The sequence below is a fragment of the Eleutherodactylus coqui genome, chromosome 1, assembly GCF_035609145.1.
Source record: "Eleutherodactylus coqui strain aEleCoq1 chromosome 1, aEleCoq1.hap1, whole genome shotgun sequence".
NCBI classification, from domain to species: Eukaryota; Metazoa; Chordata; class Amphibia; order Anura; family Eleutherodactylidae; genus Eleutherodactylus; species Eleutherodactylus coqui.
The window spans coordinates 155,796,459-155,812,029 of NC_089837.1; the positions used below are offsets into that span (position 1 = coordinate 155,796,459).

General features: G+C 41.6%; 1 protein-coding gene across 2 annotated transcripts in view; it reads right to left on the reverse strand.

Annotated features, from left to right (window-relative positions):
- IL1RAP (interleukin 1 receptor accessory protein) overlaps positions 1 to 15,571 on the reverse strand; it is a 185,054-nt gene that overhangs the window by 52,438 nt on the left and 117,045 nt on the right. For both annotated transcript variants that reach the window (XM_066602080.1, XM_066602084.1), the window contains exon 3: positions 987 to 1,272. In XM_066602080.1, the coding sequence (XP_066458177.1) occupies positions 987 to 1,272 (286 nt within the window). The remainder of the gene's footprint in view (positions 1 to 986; positions 1,273 to 15,571) is intronic.

A 15,571-nucleotide genomic window follows, 5' to 3' on the forward strand; every position in this document is an offset into this window, starting at 1 on the left:
TTCCCTTGCATAGAAATTTAATGTGCTTATGTTTGAATACTAATAAAAAAAGTGATTTGACATAAACGTCTTCAGCCTTTCTTGCTCCTTATTCAGTCATTAGGCTATTTTAAGCACACCTATCGCTTGTGTTATGTTGCCATAAATCAATAGTGCATGCAAAGATCATAAACATTGTATAAGGAAAAGTAAGTGAACCCTTTGGAAATATCAAAATTTCTACATTGATTACTATTAAAATCTGATCTGAATGCTATCCAAATCACCATTACAGACAAAACATAATCTAATGAAACTTATAACAGAAAAACAGTTGTACCTTTCATGTCTTAAGCATAGTGAGTAGCCATCCACAGTGCAGGGTGGAACGTAAGGGTAGCCATACACACTAAATGTACAGCCACTCATCATATGTATGGAGGTCTGCCCTCCTGACTTTTTCCGGATGGCAGATGTTGGGGAAGATTTAGATTAGGAAGTAATCTGCTTTTACACATAACGAGAAGTGCCCGATTCTCGTTTGCATGAGCGAACAAGATGATGACGCCATCACCCTCGTTCATTCACGCTCGTGTAACCTGTTTAGGCTGTACGATTATCATTGAGAATCATGCAGTTCTTGTTCACTTCTCATTCAGGGTTTCGTATTCCTATATGAAACACTGAATAATCAGTGTTTAAGCTCCATGATAAGTGCCCAAGCTGGCGCTGATTTATATACCAGCTGAAACTGAATGACAAACGAGAACCTCACAATTCTAAATCGTCATTCAGTCGTTGGTGGCTTCCTTTACTCACTGAATACAAAACACATGGATGATGCCCCTATGGGATCCTCTACTGAAAGCCTAATCTTCAGTATGCCATAAAAAAAAAACACATTCTTTAACCTTTTCTTCATAAATTTATCTTTTTCCTCCAAGACATGTGTCCAGTAGGTTCTTTTTGATTTGCACTGAAAAATGTTGAATAACCAACTTGCATACCTTAACATACAGGTGTAATTTCCTGTGTCATTGAGAATAACTGGCCGAAACCAGAGTATGTCCTTGTCTTTGCTGATTCTGTTATCTGGAAGACGGATGTTTATTGGCTCCTCAAGGTCTTTCCCCTTCCCGATCCAATACCACATTAAGGTAAGGCCCGCTGAGTGTGCTGTACTATAATTATGTTTCAGGTAGTCCTCGAACAGAGGGCATCTGATGCGGACAGGCTCTCCATCATAAGCTTGGGTCAGCTTCCTAGTATCTTCTCCCCAGTCATCGCAACGTTCTAAAAGACAAAAATGGGGTATATCATAGACCTGGTTTCCCTTCTTGACATAACACAGACATATCTTTATTCCCCCTACTACAGATAAAGGGAAAATGCAAATGTATAAGGTGACCAAATACCAATGATCTGGCACTGTATGCGTGTGGCAGAGTACTGAATTTTCAAACACCTTCAATCAATATTATGTGATTTAATTCAATGCACCTTAAGGACTCGTTCATACGGCCATTAGTGGAAACTAAACCATTGAAATAAATGCTTTTGCTTCCTTCGTTCTCTTATGCATAATGGGGCTAAAACACACCCATCTTTATAAGCCCTAATAGTGATGAAAAATCCACTTTGGGCATCCAATGGTAGGGAGGTTTGAACTAACACCCATACGGAATATGCATGCAATAAATAGATGCGTGTGCAGAAAAAACAAACACATCATATTCTAAGTATTCCATATGTAAGATACAATATGTAAAAACAAAAACATTCTCCCCAGTAAATACTTCCCAAGGTATGTAAAACTGTGCGGCAGAGTAGTCTATTACTTACACTACAGCCTGTAGGTGTCACCATTCTATTGCATATAGTGAGGATGCCTCATCGCTCTACTAATCGCTCTATAAACTAAAACTTGAGTTCTTATCATGCAAAGTAGCACTACAAACAACTAAAACTTTTCACTCATTATAGAGTTGGATTCCAATGTCAATCATACACAGACTATTTATAACTATATTACACAACAATTACCAATCCTATTAATTTATTACAGTTACAGAGCTCTGAACATCTGGATCCTAGTATATCTTCGCAGTTATTGCGCTAGCAATTAACAGCTAGCAAACAGTAGAAGAAAGATAGATCCAAATATACAGCTGAAATATAAATATATCCAGAACATTAAAACCAGTAAGTACACAAAGCTGGATGCATCTGGGCCAGGAGGTGGCTTTATGATTAAACGGGTTTTTTTTTTTTTAACCTCCCCCCCCCGTTCGGCGCGAGACAACCCCGATGCAGGGGTTAAAAAAACAACCCGCACAGCGCTTACCTGAATCCCGGCGGTGCGGCGTCTTCATACTTACCTGCTGAAGATGGCCGCCGGGATCCTCCGTCTCCGTGGACCGCAGGGCTTCTGTGCGGTCCATTGCCGATTCCAGCCTCCTGATTGGCTGGAATCGGCACGTGACGGGGCGGAGCTACACAGAGCCGGCATTCTACACGAGCGGCCCCATAGAAGACTGCAGAAGACCCGGACTGCGCAAGCGCGGCTAATTTGGCCATCGGAGGGCGAAAATTAGTCGGCTCCATGGGAACGAGGACGCCAGCAACGGAGCAGGTAAGTATAAAACTTTTTATAACTTCTGTATGGCTCATAATTAATGCACAATGTACATTACAAAGTGCATTAATATGGCCATACAGAAGTGTATAGACCCACTTGCTGCCGCGGGACAACCCCTTTAAGGGCTAACCGTCTGCCCTGAAGGCGTCCAGCTTGTGCATTGGTTGTTTCAAATAACTTTTTTAGCTTTAATCTTAATGTTTGGAGTATTGGGAACTATCTTTCTTCTACTGCTTAGTACTGTGACCTGCTGCCCATGTGGTGCCATGTATCTCTCTGCACCCAGTGAATGGATTGGTAGGGTGAGCAGGTTCACCATATTTAAAGTTGCTGTTTGTGCAGCCAACAACTGATAGTAGTTACCATAGCAACAGATGACTTACCTCCTACATTGAACATATGGAGATGTCTTAACCTAAAAGCCTCCAATGGCACCTTATACGGGCCAGATCTAGTGCAGAGAAGTAAATGGAGTAGGCATATATTAGAAAGTTATACTGTTCCAGGAGCCAAGGTGTTTTTACTACCCCAGCAATTGCAATAAGACAGTAATAGGAAATAACCACCAAATTTGGGTAACAATAGCAAATTTCTGGATGAATTGGCTTCATGGCTTCTGGACTTTATCAATCCATGAGATAGACAAATAAATAGATACTACAATTTAGTATATTATGTCTCAGTGTTTTGTTGTCTGAGATTTTGCATATTTTATATGTACTTTTCTATTATCTTTAGGATTTCAATAGATTTATCTGTCATAACACATTTTCACACACCATAAAAATTCTATTAGCGGGAAGTCCCTAATTGCAAACCTCCACTGATTAGCTGGCGTAGCGAGTGGCTAAACGGTGACTCAGTGGTCAGCACTATTGCAGCACTGAGGTCTTGGAATTTGATCCAACCAAAGATAACTTGTATTTTGCTTCCCTTCGTTATTCCAGAACGAATAACAGTAGTCCTCTATACATAGTAATAGGCAGACAGCTACCATTCAGTGGCCGGAAGGAATGGTGGGTAGGGTTAGCTGGTATTGTTGTATCTTGTCTCCACTGGAACTTAGGGGTGGAGACAATGGTTTGGCTGTGTCTCTGACAGGGAGGGGCTAGCTTACACCCCCAGCAGTGGATTGGATGATGGAAGTGTGTTCCAGGGCCAATCGTGTAAGTGTCCCTGGAGTGGTTCTCCAGTTCTCATGCAACGGGGCTGACCGCCAGCTGCCGCCTCCTGTCACTCACCCCGGCACTCTACATTCTAGCGTACCGGCTGCTTCGCTGTAAGTCTCTCTGGCGGGGAATGGTCCTGTTGTACCGCAGCGGGGCTTACACTGACCCCACTCTCAAGTTCACAGCATGGATGTAGCGACGCTGCTGAAGAAGGCAGTGGCCAGCCAGGAGGGGAGATGGCTGAGTGGCGGGGTTACTGACAGGACGCAGCCGTCGGGGAAACTCAGCGCTGCAGCCAAAAGGGGAGACAGGTGAGTGTCGGGGTGACTGACAGGAGGGTCAATATGACATGCTGGAAGACAGCCCATCACAGTAACAAAAAGGTGTCTGGAGTGGACCTTGCTGTCCATTCGGCAGAGGGAAAGTGCCACGGCTCAGCGACCAGTAAGAGACGCACTAACAGCAGACAGGACAGCAGCAGCCCTGCATCAGCCAATCGGCTGCTGTGGGCGTCACCTAACCCTCCGCTATAACTCATCTTGCACAACCCAGGTCTCCACCCATTCTTCATGGTGGAGACAAGATACAACGATACCGGGTTAGCTTGCCACTCATGAATATTAAGGACTACTTCCTGTAGTCTATGTGTGCGCTGCAACTGATAAAATGAAAGTTTCTGCTTCACAGATACCTAATAACAGACATATTGCTATAATCGGCGCACCTGTCCCTACTTTAGGATGCGCTCAAAGATGGTAGCATAAAAGTGGTAACAGATTCTTTTTAATAATTGCAATACAAGTAGTCCAACAAGAGTAAATACAGTGTACTGTATGTGAGCGATCAACCTTTTTCTCTTACATGCAAATCTTTCTGCTTCTGTTTGAAGAATGGAAAATTGTGATTCTACATAATTTCTTCATTTAGGCTTTTTTATTCCTTGTTCAGTCATTAAATCATTTTGAGTCTACCTACAGTTTAGATTATTTGTCTATAAATCAATAGTGTATGCAAATGTAGTAAACTTTGAAAAAGAGTAACAAGAAAACAGTAAGCGAACCCCCTTGGAATCATCTATATTTCTACAGTGATTACTAATAAAATGTGGTCTGATTGTTATCTAAGTCAATATTATAGGCAAACATGATCTAACTAAACTAATAACACACAAACAGTTGTACCTGTCATTCATTTTATTGAGTTCATTGAGTAAACAGCCACGGTGCAGGAAAAAAATGTAAGGATGGCCATACACACTACATGCAAATCGCCAAAGCAACTGATTTTGGTTAATGATCTAATGTAGGTGTATGGCGGTCTGCCTTCTTGGCTCTCCCCTGTTGGCAGATGTTAGGGAAGATGAGGATCAGGAAGTTGGAGTCCAACTGCCCGATTCTTTTGTTCTCAGGAGATAAGTGGCTGCCAGCGGATTCCTTCTCTACATATAAAACACATACATGCAGTGCTGCTATAGCATCTTCTAGTGCTTGACAAAGTCCGCTGCATCGGACGAAACGTCGCAAGCTCTGTAACGGATGGAGTCTCAACAAATAAAGATGAAATTTGGTTTTTCATTCAACTGATGACTTTCTGAAAGATTCCTATGGGGTGCTGCTTGCATATTTCATTTCGTTTGCTGGCTCTTGGGATCCCTGAAGTCTGGACCCTATTGTGAGTGTGCACCCTTAAAGCTCATTCTTTTCTCCCCCACTGCCATGGTTATCTGGTGTGCTGCTGAGTCCTCTTGTTAAAATCGTCTAGTGCAGTGTTTCCCAACTCCAGTCCTCAGGGACCCCCAACAGGTCATGTTTTCAGGACTTCCTCAGTATTGTACAGGTGATGTAATTATTGTTGGTGCCTCAGACATTGCCACAGGTGTTCATACCATAGGATATCCTGAAAACATGACCTGTTGGGGCTCCATGAGGACTGGAATTGGGAAACACTGTCCTAGTAAAAACCTAATCTGCAGAATGCAATGAAAATAGCCAGAAAAATAAGACTTAAGCTTTTTCACATACTGGTATTATATAAGAAACTGTATTATATAATGAATTCAGCTTTTTCCTCATAGGCATGTGTAGGTTTTGGGGGGGATTTTCACTGGAAAATCCATAATGACTAACTAACATACCTTAACCTACAGGTATAATTTCCTGTGTCTTTGAAGAACTGTCCGAAAGTCCTGGATTTGAGTCCAACCTGTTTGCGTAGGTTTTCCTCACACAATCCCAAAACAGATACCTTAATTGGTTTTATGAGAAGCTGGCTGTAGTGTGTGTATCCTTATGAGACAGGAAAACTAGGCTGTGGACACTGTTAGGGACAGAGATGATGACTTCTGTACCGGTGCTGCAGAAAATGTCAGCTCGATAGGAGCAACAGGAAATAAACTGAAGAAAGAAAGCGTGTCTTCCTCTATTGAGAGAATAATAGAGAAAAAAATTGAGGGTGGAGCAAAACCTGGTGGAAAGGTGATAAGCCAATGGGGCTCTAGAATCATAAGTGTTTGGAATGGTAGAGGTGCTGTCTGCCAGAAAACGCTCCACCTAGGTGGGCATAAATGTGACAATGAGAAAGGAAGAGGCTGGTAAAAAAGTCGCAACACTCTAAACTAAGTAAAACTGGAAATCATCGTAACGGTAGTGAAGAACTTATTTTTTTATTGGACAATGTAAAAAGCCTGCAAATTAAAATGTGTGTCGGGTATTACCCCTTTGTCAGTTCAGCTGGATTAAAACATAAAAAACAATTGGAGACCTGGGGGTTCCAAAAGTTTGTGGAAATCTCAAAAGTCCTGTGAGCAACAGGGTATTGAAATGAGAGAAGTTCTGCCAGGGGGAACAAAGTGGTAGGAACTACAGTCACTAGGGGAACAAAAAGAGGTGAGCTTAAGTTCATTTATTATTTAATAACCAGTCACAGAGCATATAGCAGAAACTTTAGTCTGTTGACAAACCCCCTCAATTTCAGGAGGAAAGCAGCCAATAGTGGGGAGTCCCAGCAGAAGGTCTCCCTGTGAACAACTTATTTGCAGAGGGACAACCCATTTTAAATAATTCACCACTATGGCTTACAGTCAATGTTCATTGCCATAATTGTCGTGGCTTGTTGGTTGCGACAGCGTTGTGGCCTCGACGCAGGCCAAGACCTGTTGCCTTGTTATGCCGGACAAGGGTTAATGCACCATGTGCAGAGACTGCTGAGTGCTGTCTCTCTTTGCTGCATGATGCATGCTGGATTAGTCACGCCTGGGAGAAGGTTGGAGGTGGACTTCTCTTATTGCTCTGCCAGCCGTCCGGTGTAGAGTAGCTTTATATTCTCATCCCTCTCTTTGCTCAATGCTGCTTATTCAGCTCCATAGAGGAGTATTGGAGTTCCTCTGTGCTGGGTGTACTGCTACATCCAAAAAGGTGCTGCGGTTTACTTTTCAGTTCGTATTTCTGTTTTGCTTTGCTGTTCGGTTTGTCTCTCCAGGGGTTTCTCTAGGGACAGTCATGGCCCAGGAAGAAGACTGCCTCTATCAAGGCGATTGCTCCGCTTCTAGACAGGGAGCCTTCACCCCCCTGCTAGGTTAGGGCCAGGCTTCCTTCTCCCTGGAGTGGTGCTACTCCAGGTAGTAGTGCTTCAGCATAGCGTAGTGCACACTGCTCTACAGTGCATTGTATTGTCAACGGCAGTGGTTGTGAACGTCACCCTGCGTCTGTGCTGAGCGTAGTGCTTGTGTGCCACACGGACGTGACAATAATGTTGCACATTAGAAAATAGATAAATCCATTAAGAGCCCAAACCAAAAACTTGCAAAAAAGTATGTTGACTGATAAATCTTTTGCAGTTGTGCAAGAGTTTAGTTATTACTAAGAAGTCTCTGGGGAAATGACTACATTCCTATTGACTGCTTTCTTTCATCCCACTTTCACACAACAGCTAATGGCTAAGACATGAGAAAGCAGGAATTCATCTAGAATTGTCAAAGACTGATGTCTGTGGTGGTGCTTAGTGCGGGGTGAAGCCTTGTAATGTCACATTTAAAGGATGAGATGTAATAAAAAAAAAGTAGAGATGCTGGTAATTATCAAAAAAGATAGGCTGGCTGTCAGTAACAGAATGCTAATGACAATAAGAACCCACGCTTATGAATACAATACACCTCGTCATACAAAAAGACATTGATGCAGTTTAGCGATAGTTTAATACTCCCTTAGAGAGTTTAACACACTGCTAGCTGTCCTGAAGAAATGCAAAACAAGCAGGTTTATTCATGATACTACAATGCCTATTGAATGTTTCCTAATCCACTATCCTCAAAAAAACGATTAAAAGAAAATCTAATATTGTTCATCAGGTATACGAGCAAACCTCTAGGTTTAACCCTTTGTAATCCAATTTTGGATTCAGGGTTTCCTATGGGGATTTCTCTTTCTGCCATTATACAATGGCGCCATCTGCTGTTTAGAGCCAGTACTGCCGTATGGGACATGCTGGAGAGGCCCCCGGCAGCAGAGCGGCCAGTAATCTACAGTAAGAATACCCTGCCGGACGTCTTCGACATCGGAGCTGTACAGCCTTCAATCAGCATGTCTTTAGACGTCAGACAGTGGATTGGAAAGGGTTAAAGGAGTTTCCAATTACAGCAAGTTATCTTCTATCCACAGGATAGGGGATCACTAGCTGATCAGCAGCGGGGGTCTGACTCTTGGGATTATTACTAGAGATGAGCGAGCGTACTCGGAAAAGCACTACTCGCTCGAGTAATTTACTTTATCCGAGTATCGCTGTGCTCGTCCCTGAAGATTCGGGTGCCGCTGCGACTGACAGTTGAGTCGCAGCGGGGAGCAGGGGAGAGCGGGCGGGAGAGAGGGAGAGAAAGATCTCCCCTCCGTTCCTCCCCGCTCTCCCCTGCAGCTCCCCGCTCCGTGCCGGCACCCGAATCTTCAGGGACGAGCACAGCGATACTCGGATAAAGCAAATTACTCGAGCGAGTAGTGCTTTTCCGAGTACGCTCGCTCATCTCTAATTATTACCAATCCAGAGATATTGCCCTTGCACAACCTGAAATTTTGACAGCAGTGTCCAGACATGCACACTATCCCTCCATTCACTTCAGGGGGAACTGCTGGAGATAGAGTTCAAATGCTTGGCAATCTACAATGGTCTCATTGGAGTGAATGGAGATGAGCTGCAATACCACACACAACCTTGAAGAAACAGCCTGTTTTTTGTAATTTTGTACAGCCCCTTTAAGAACCTTACTCCGTAGATATGCTCAACATTGCACCACACATGTGGACACTGCAGGTTTTTTCTTGCTCTCTATTGAGAAACGGTTTAGGCTCTGGTAAGTTTCAAGAACATTTGGCTGAACTGCAATCCTTTGGTTCAGCCACAAAAATTTCAGTTAAATCGAATTCTGGATTCTGATTTCTCAGCTTCAAAAGATTTTCTTGCTGTTTTTAATAAGGTTGTAAAATAAGAAAATGTTGGGATTCAGGGACCTTTAAGAAATTCAACAAGACGAAAATTATATTTTTTGTACCATACAAGTATAATTTATTTTGTTTACGAAAATTGGAGATCCTACCCATTGTCAAAATGAAATGTATCTTCCCACCTGAGTAATTTCTCCTGCCAGCACACTTGTGAGAGGCGGCAAGAATCCGAAGAGTTTCCCCAGTTATAAATAGACAAGTCATTAACCATTAATGGAATCTAACTAGGGCTGTGGGTAATAATTTACATATTTCTGCAGGTAATTGATGATACATCTGAACAGATGGCAATACTTGTGAGTTGGTTCTTGGGTTTGCAGGTGTTGGTGCCTAAAACAACGGGTGCATGGCTGTTGGAACCCACATTTAAAAACACGTGTTAAAGAATAGGAAGGGGTGAAATGTTCATTGGTGGTGCTAGGTGGGTAGAGGAGTAGACAGGGTAATTCATTTAATTAAAAGAAAAAGTAAAATAAATAATTTTATTTTCAAAAGACCACCTCTGATCTTGGCCGGCATTGAAATATTTTGTGCTTTTGATGTTTGACAATTAAAAAAGAAAAACCACAAAAAGGTGTACATTAGAGATGAGCGAGCACCCAAATGCTCGGGTCCGCGTTATTCGAGTCGAGCTTTTCGTAAAATTCGAGAGCTCTACTCGAGTAACGAACCCCACTGACTACAATGGGAGACTCGAGCATTTCTGTATGTGGAACACCGGGTGCCGAGCTTTTTTTCTTTTTTTTCTAGGTTCGTCTCTCTCTCCTGCCAGACAAAAAATTTGCCAATGACGCATGCTGTGTCGCGGCGGGGAGGGGCCAAAACAGGCACATCACAGCAGGGAGGAGCCAAAAACTGGGACGGGGTCGAACACGGCTTGATGCTCGTTCGAGTAACGAGCACCATCAAGTACGCTAATATTCGAACGAACATCATGCTCGGCAGAGTATGTTCGCTCAACTCTGGTGTACATATTTTTGACAAGCTTACTATATATTCCAAGTCTCTGAGCAAAGACCTATGTACCTACATAATGAAAAAGCTGTGTAACTCTAAATACGAGAAAAAATAAACCCTACAACCTTGTCAGAAATACAAATTGTTCATGCAATGTAGATGACACGTACTGATTAGATTTGTTAACAATTACACTATGATTTTGATTTATGAAACACAATCGACATGCATATTAATATCACAGATCCATCTATCAAAGGTCATCTGAAAGTCATACTAGAGCCATATGAAGGCTTTTGGGCTGACTGGACAGTTGGTGAAATGGGAGTTATATTGAATAGCAGGATGATTTTTATACTCTGGATCTTACAATTACTTAAGATACTTAAATAGTGTTTGTTTGGATTATTAAATGGGACACGGAGGATATGGGTCTGGACTTCATGTGCCTCAAAAGCCTCAGGGGTAACCGTTACATTGTGATCCCCATTTCCATGTATGACTCGAAACTAAATTTAGAAAGGTTTGCCTGCTGCCATTATCAATAACATTATGGTGATCTTCCATACAAATGTATAGAAATGTATAGATTCAATTTAAGGATACAGAATTGCGTTATATAAGAAATAGTTCATAGTCATTTTTGTAGCAAATTTGAATTTCAACACATGTATTGACTTCTCTAGTGCTGACATTCTTCCCTGTTCAAACTCTAATTGTGTCTGCTTCTATTTCAGACTTATAGAACTGGTTATTATAAATATCTCTATACAACTAATAAGCTTCCCACTCCCGTCAAACTTTGGCACAGTGTCAACAAATTGAAATAAGCCTGATTGTGTTATAATAACACAATAATGGATGAGGAGTAAAAGATGCGTTGTTCCCATAAGTCAGACATTTAATGGCCTACATTCCAATTCAGCGGACATGTAGATGTGATGGATGAGTCCAGCTATTTGTGCCATGACATTTCCAAGGCAGCAAGTATCAGAAGACGAGTTTTGCTGTTTTTCTAAATGGCATCACGCATTGCGGCTTTGGAAAAGGAGTTCCTTTGGTGTAAAGGCTTCGGAACGCTAAGAACTACATCGCTGCACTATAGAAACCAGATACCACCTGAAAAGAATTTGACCTTTTGCTCAATAAACGCTTATTAGCTTTATTACCTTTAAGCTTCTGTGTATCTTTGCTAATTAAAAAATCCAAGTAATGTGACTAATTAGGCTGCCCAGACTTTGAAGAAGCCTTTGTCAATTACAGTTTTTCTAGCATGTTTTGAACTTTTTCCGTAAACAACCAATTAGTGGTCAATTTCCATTCAACCGCTTCACTTAGTAATTCTGCCAAAATGACATCATTTCCTATTACTTTGCCAATGTATTTATGGCTTTATTGTGCAGCTATTCTGCACTGTGACCAAAGATTTAAGAGATCCCCATATGGCTTTACTATTAATGGTGACAATCAGCCATGTGGAATAGTAAGGGCATGTTCTCACACAAATTTTGTTTTCACAAGAAAAAAATCTTGTTGAAAAGTGGCTATGCAACGAAGTTCCCCATCCTGTAGCCCCTCCTGAGTTCAGCACACCACTGTAATAGAGATGAAAGGTCCCGGTGTGAAGGAACTTTCGAAGGTCATGACCAGTTAGGTGCGTTGGAGGAGTCATACCCGGACAGCATGAGAGCACAGGAAAAAACTAAGGCTAATCATAGAATGGTAATGCAGGATCACTAAATCACCTCAGACAGATATTTGTCCAGCCTTTACGTGAACACTTCCACTGAAGGAGAACTCACCACTTCCAGTGGCAACCTGTTCCACTCATTGATCACCCTCACTGTCAGAAAGTTCTCTCTAATATCTAATCTGTGTCTCCTCCCCTTCAGTTTCATCCCATTGCTTGTAGTCTGTCCTTGTGCAAATACTGTTACACTCATTTATACTCTAGTATAAAAGTTTTGAGTGTGTGTGTAAAGCATAGTATAGCAAAGCTGTTTGTGTAGTATAGCAAGGCAGTCTGTGTGGCAAAGCAGGGCTGTGAGGGATGCGCACTAAAATTCTGCAATGAAGTGCGCTATAATGTAAGTGAATAAGGTTTTAACAAACTTCATTCACTCACAGTAGAAGAAATACACAGAAAAAAAAGTCACGTAGTGTGGCTCTCTCACGGAAAAGTGATAGATCTTCACCATGGATTTCATTTACTGCAATAAAACGAGTGAAATCCGCACCAACATCCGTAATGAAGTCACCTTGCGGATTTAAATGCAGAAAAATGTTGCTACATTGCACAAACACTTACAGAAGTGGTCTGTTGAGCCTACCGTAGAATACCAAGAAAGGAGGCGCTACACTAGACCACAGAAGTTAGTGTCATCGGCCGCTCCACTTTATCAGTCAACTAGGAAAGTTTAAATTTATCTGAAATATCTATTTTCTGTAGTTTCCTATTTTCTGTAGATTAAACCTGGGGTGCGTCCAAAAAATATGTTTTTTCACTCTGATTGCCTACAATCTTCAGTGCTTGTCATTTATAATATAATGATGTAGATACAATACCATTCACAAGTTTTGCTTCATTTAGAAGAAATATACAAAGTCATTTTTAGTTTAGATTTTTGTCCAATTCATCAACCTTAAAGGGGTTGTCCCGCGCCGAAACGGGTTTTTTTTTTTTCAACCCCCCCCCCGTTCGGCGCGAGACAACCCCGATGCAGGGAAGTAAAGAAAGTTTGCCGGAGCGCTTACCTTAATCCCCGCGCTCCGGTGACTTCAATACTTACCGCTGAAGATGGCCGCCGGGATCCTCTGTCTTCGTGGACCGCAGCTCTTCTGTGCGGTCCACTGCCGATTCCAGCCTCCTGATTGGCTGGAATCGGCACGTGACGGGGCGGAGCTACACGGAGCCACTCTCTGGCACGAGCGGCTCCATAGAAGACTGCTGAAGACCCGGACTGCGCAAGCGCGGCTAATTTGGCCATCGGAGGCCAAAAATTAGTCGGCACCATGGAGACGAGGACGCTAGCAACGGAGCAGGTAAGTAAAAAACTTTTTATAACTTCTGTATGGCTCATAATTAATGCACAATGTATATTACAAAGTGCATTATTATGGCCATACAGAAGTGTATAGACCCACTTGCTGCCTCGGGACAACCCCTTTAACGTTTATTGAAGAATCAACCACTTGCAACTTACCAGACACATGGCATTCTAACAAAATTTTTGTAAAATTTTGTGACATGACTGGTTTGTAGGGCATTTCGCTGGTCTAACATTGAAGCTCATCCCACAGGAGGTCAACAAGGTTGACCTGCTGATTGTGCTGGACAGTCTAGAGAAGACATTATTCTGGTTCCTTAGTTCTTTACCGGACAGTTGTTGCATGGTTAAGAGGTATGCCTAGATTGTTGTCCTGTTCCATGACGAAATGTGGATCCACAGTTGATGGCATGACTTTGTAGAATAGAATAGTAACAATTGGCAGAACACATCGAGCACTCCTGAAGCATTTTATCATTTGGTCAAAATAAATCCCTCTGATGAAACAACTCAGCCGTAAGCTTATACCTCCAAATAGACATTCACTATCAAATATACTTCTTGTTTTATTTGCTTTTCTATTTTCTTTGCTTACTGTTGTAGGTCATTTCAGCACTGGGTTTGCAATATTTCGGAACTCTGCAAACTCAAGACGTACAGACTATTATGTACTTATCCTCTTGAGTAGTTGGAATGTAGGCCTTCCCCTTTTGTTTCCATTCTGCCCTATTCTCGCTGAACAATGGTGGCCATCTTCATACTGTATGACATTTTCTATATGATTCATGGAATAGCATTTAGCGAAAGCAAAAGCAGCCATGTTTCTTCAGAAAGTGGTTTCTTTTTAAACCAAAATTGAACTTAAAGGCTAATGCACTCAAACCATAAAAAAGGGGGCTACTTTTAAAACTCATTCACTTCAAGCAGTCATAGTCACTTCCAACATTACTAAATCCTCAGCTTTATTTTATTAATCAATTTAATATTAGCTTAATTGAAAAAAAAAAATCAAGAAAGAGGTCTTAGAGATCGTTTAGAGAAGTGTTTGTGTATAGTGAACATATGGTGGCATCACGTAATTCCATTTTTTTCCTCCTGGAAGAGTAGAGGAAATTTGGTCATAAACTGTAAATTTCTAGATGGCACTTTTGCCCCAAGTCATTAATGTACGTAAATGACAAACTCTAATTAATTAGACCGTTCATGTTCCTTTGACTTTTGTTGCTAGGTGAACGTCTGCAGAACCCTTCTGAGGTGGTATGCCAGTTGACATTGGGGAATACTGCGTTCGACTCCAGGGATTTTTTTCCCCAATAACTGGAGCCCAACACAATCTTCCCCAACGTCGACTGGCATACCGACTCAGAAGGGTTTTGCAGACATTCACCTAGCAACAGAAGACTGTACAAGTAATGCACCACCCACCAGGAGAAGGTTCCTATTTCTTTCCGTCCCCCTTTGTACGATTCATCTGCATTAAAGTTTCTAGCTTAGATGTGATGCCACTTGTACTTGAGGAGTTTAATCTACCTATATTGCAGTGGTTTTTTCCTATGTCCCAATAAGCTCTCATCCCTTTCCAACTTCCTCCAACAAATAAAACAGAGTTTACGCTCTTAAATAATGCATCAGCTATAGAATACTTGATAGTATTTCCAAATATACGGTCTTAAAATCATTAATGGGTAATATATTCAATGGTTACTTAGCAGACATTGTCAATTATGCACGTATAGGGTCATTACAGAACATATTGGCAAATGTGGCTTAGGGATGATGATTGCATATTGCCACTGTCAGTAGGATTTAGTGAAGCCCACAATAATAACGATTGATGGGCTGTCCTGGGGTGCACATTTCAGAAATATTTTGCCATCAACCAGTAGCGATACAGCCCATTGATAGGATAATGGGTAAACATCTTTCAGTATGGAACATCTTGGTCTAGTCATACATTAGTTATGGCCAACATTAGTTATGAACAGTAATCACATCCCAAACATTTTTGTTTGTTATGGTACTTTTAATGGTATGATCAGGACTGCTAATTTGAAGAATGACTGGGCATACAAAGGGCAGACAGCCACAAACAAGCATATTTGCTCAAAAGTCATAAAGTATCCAGAACATAAAATTGCAAGATGACTTCCATTATAGATTAATAACTAAGTGCAGATCTCCAAAAAAAGGAGCTTTGAATAATCTCTGAAATAACTAGCAAATTACACTGGACATCGTAAGCTTGCAGACTATATTATATTTAGAGTGAGAGACTCGGGTAATTTGGAAAAC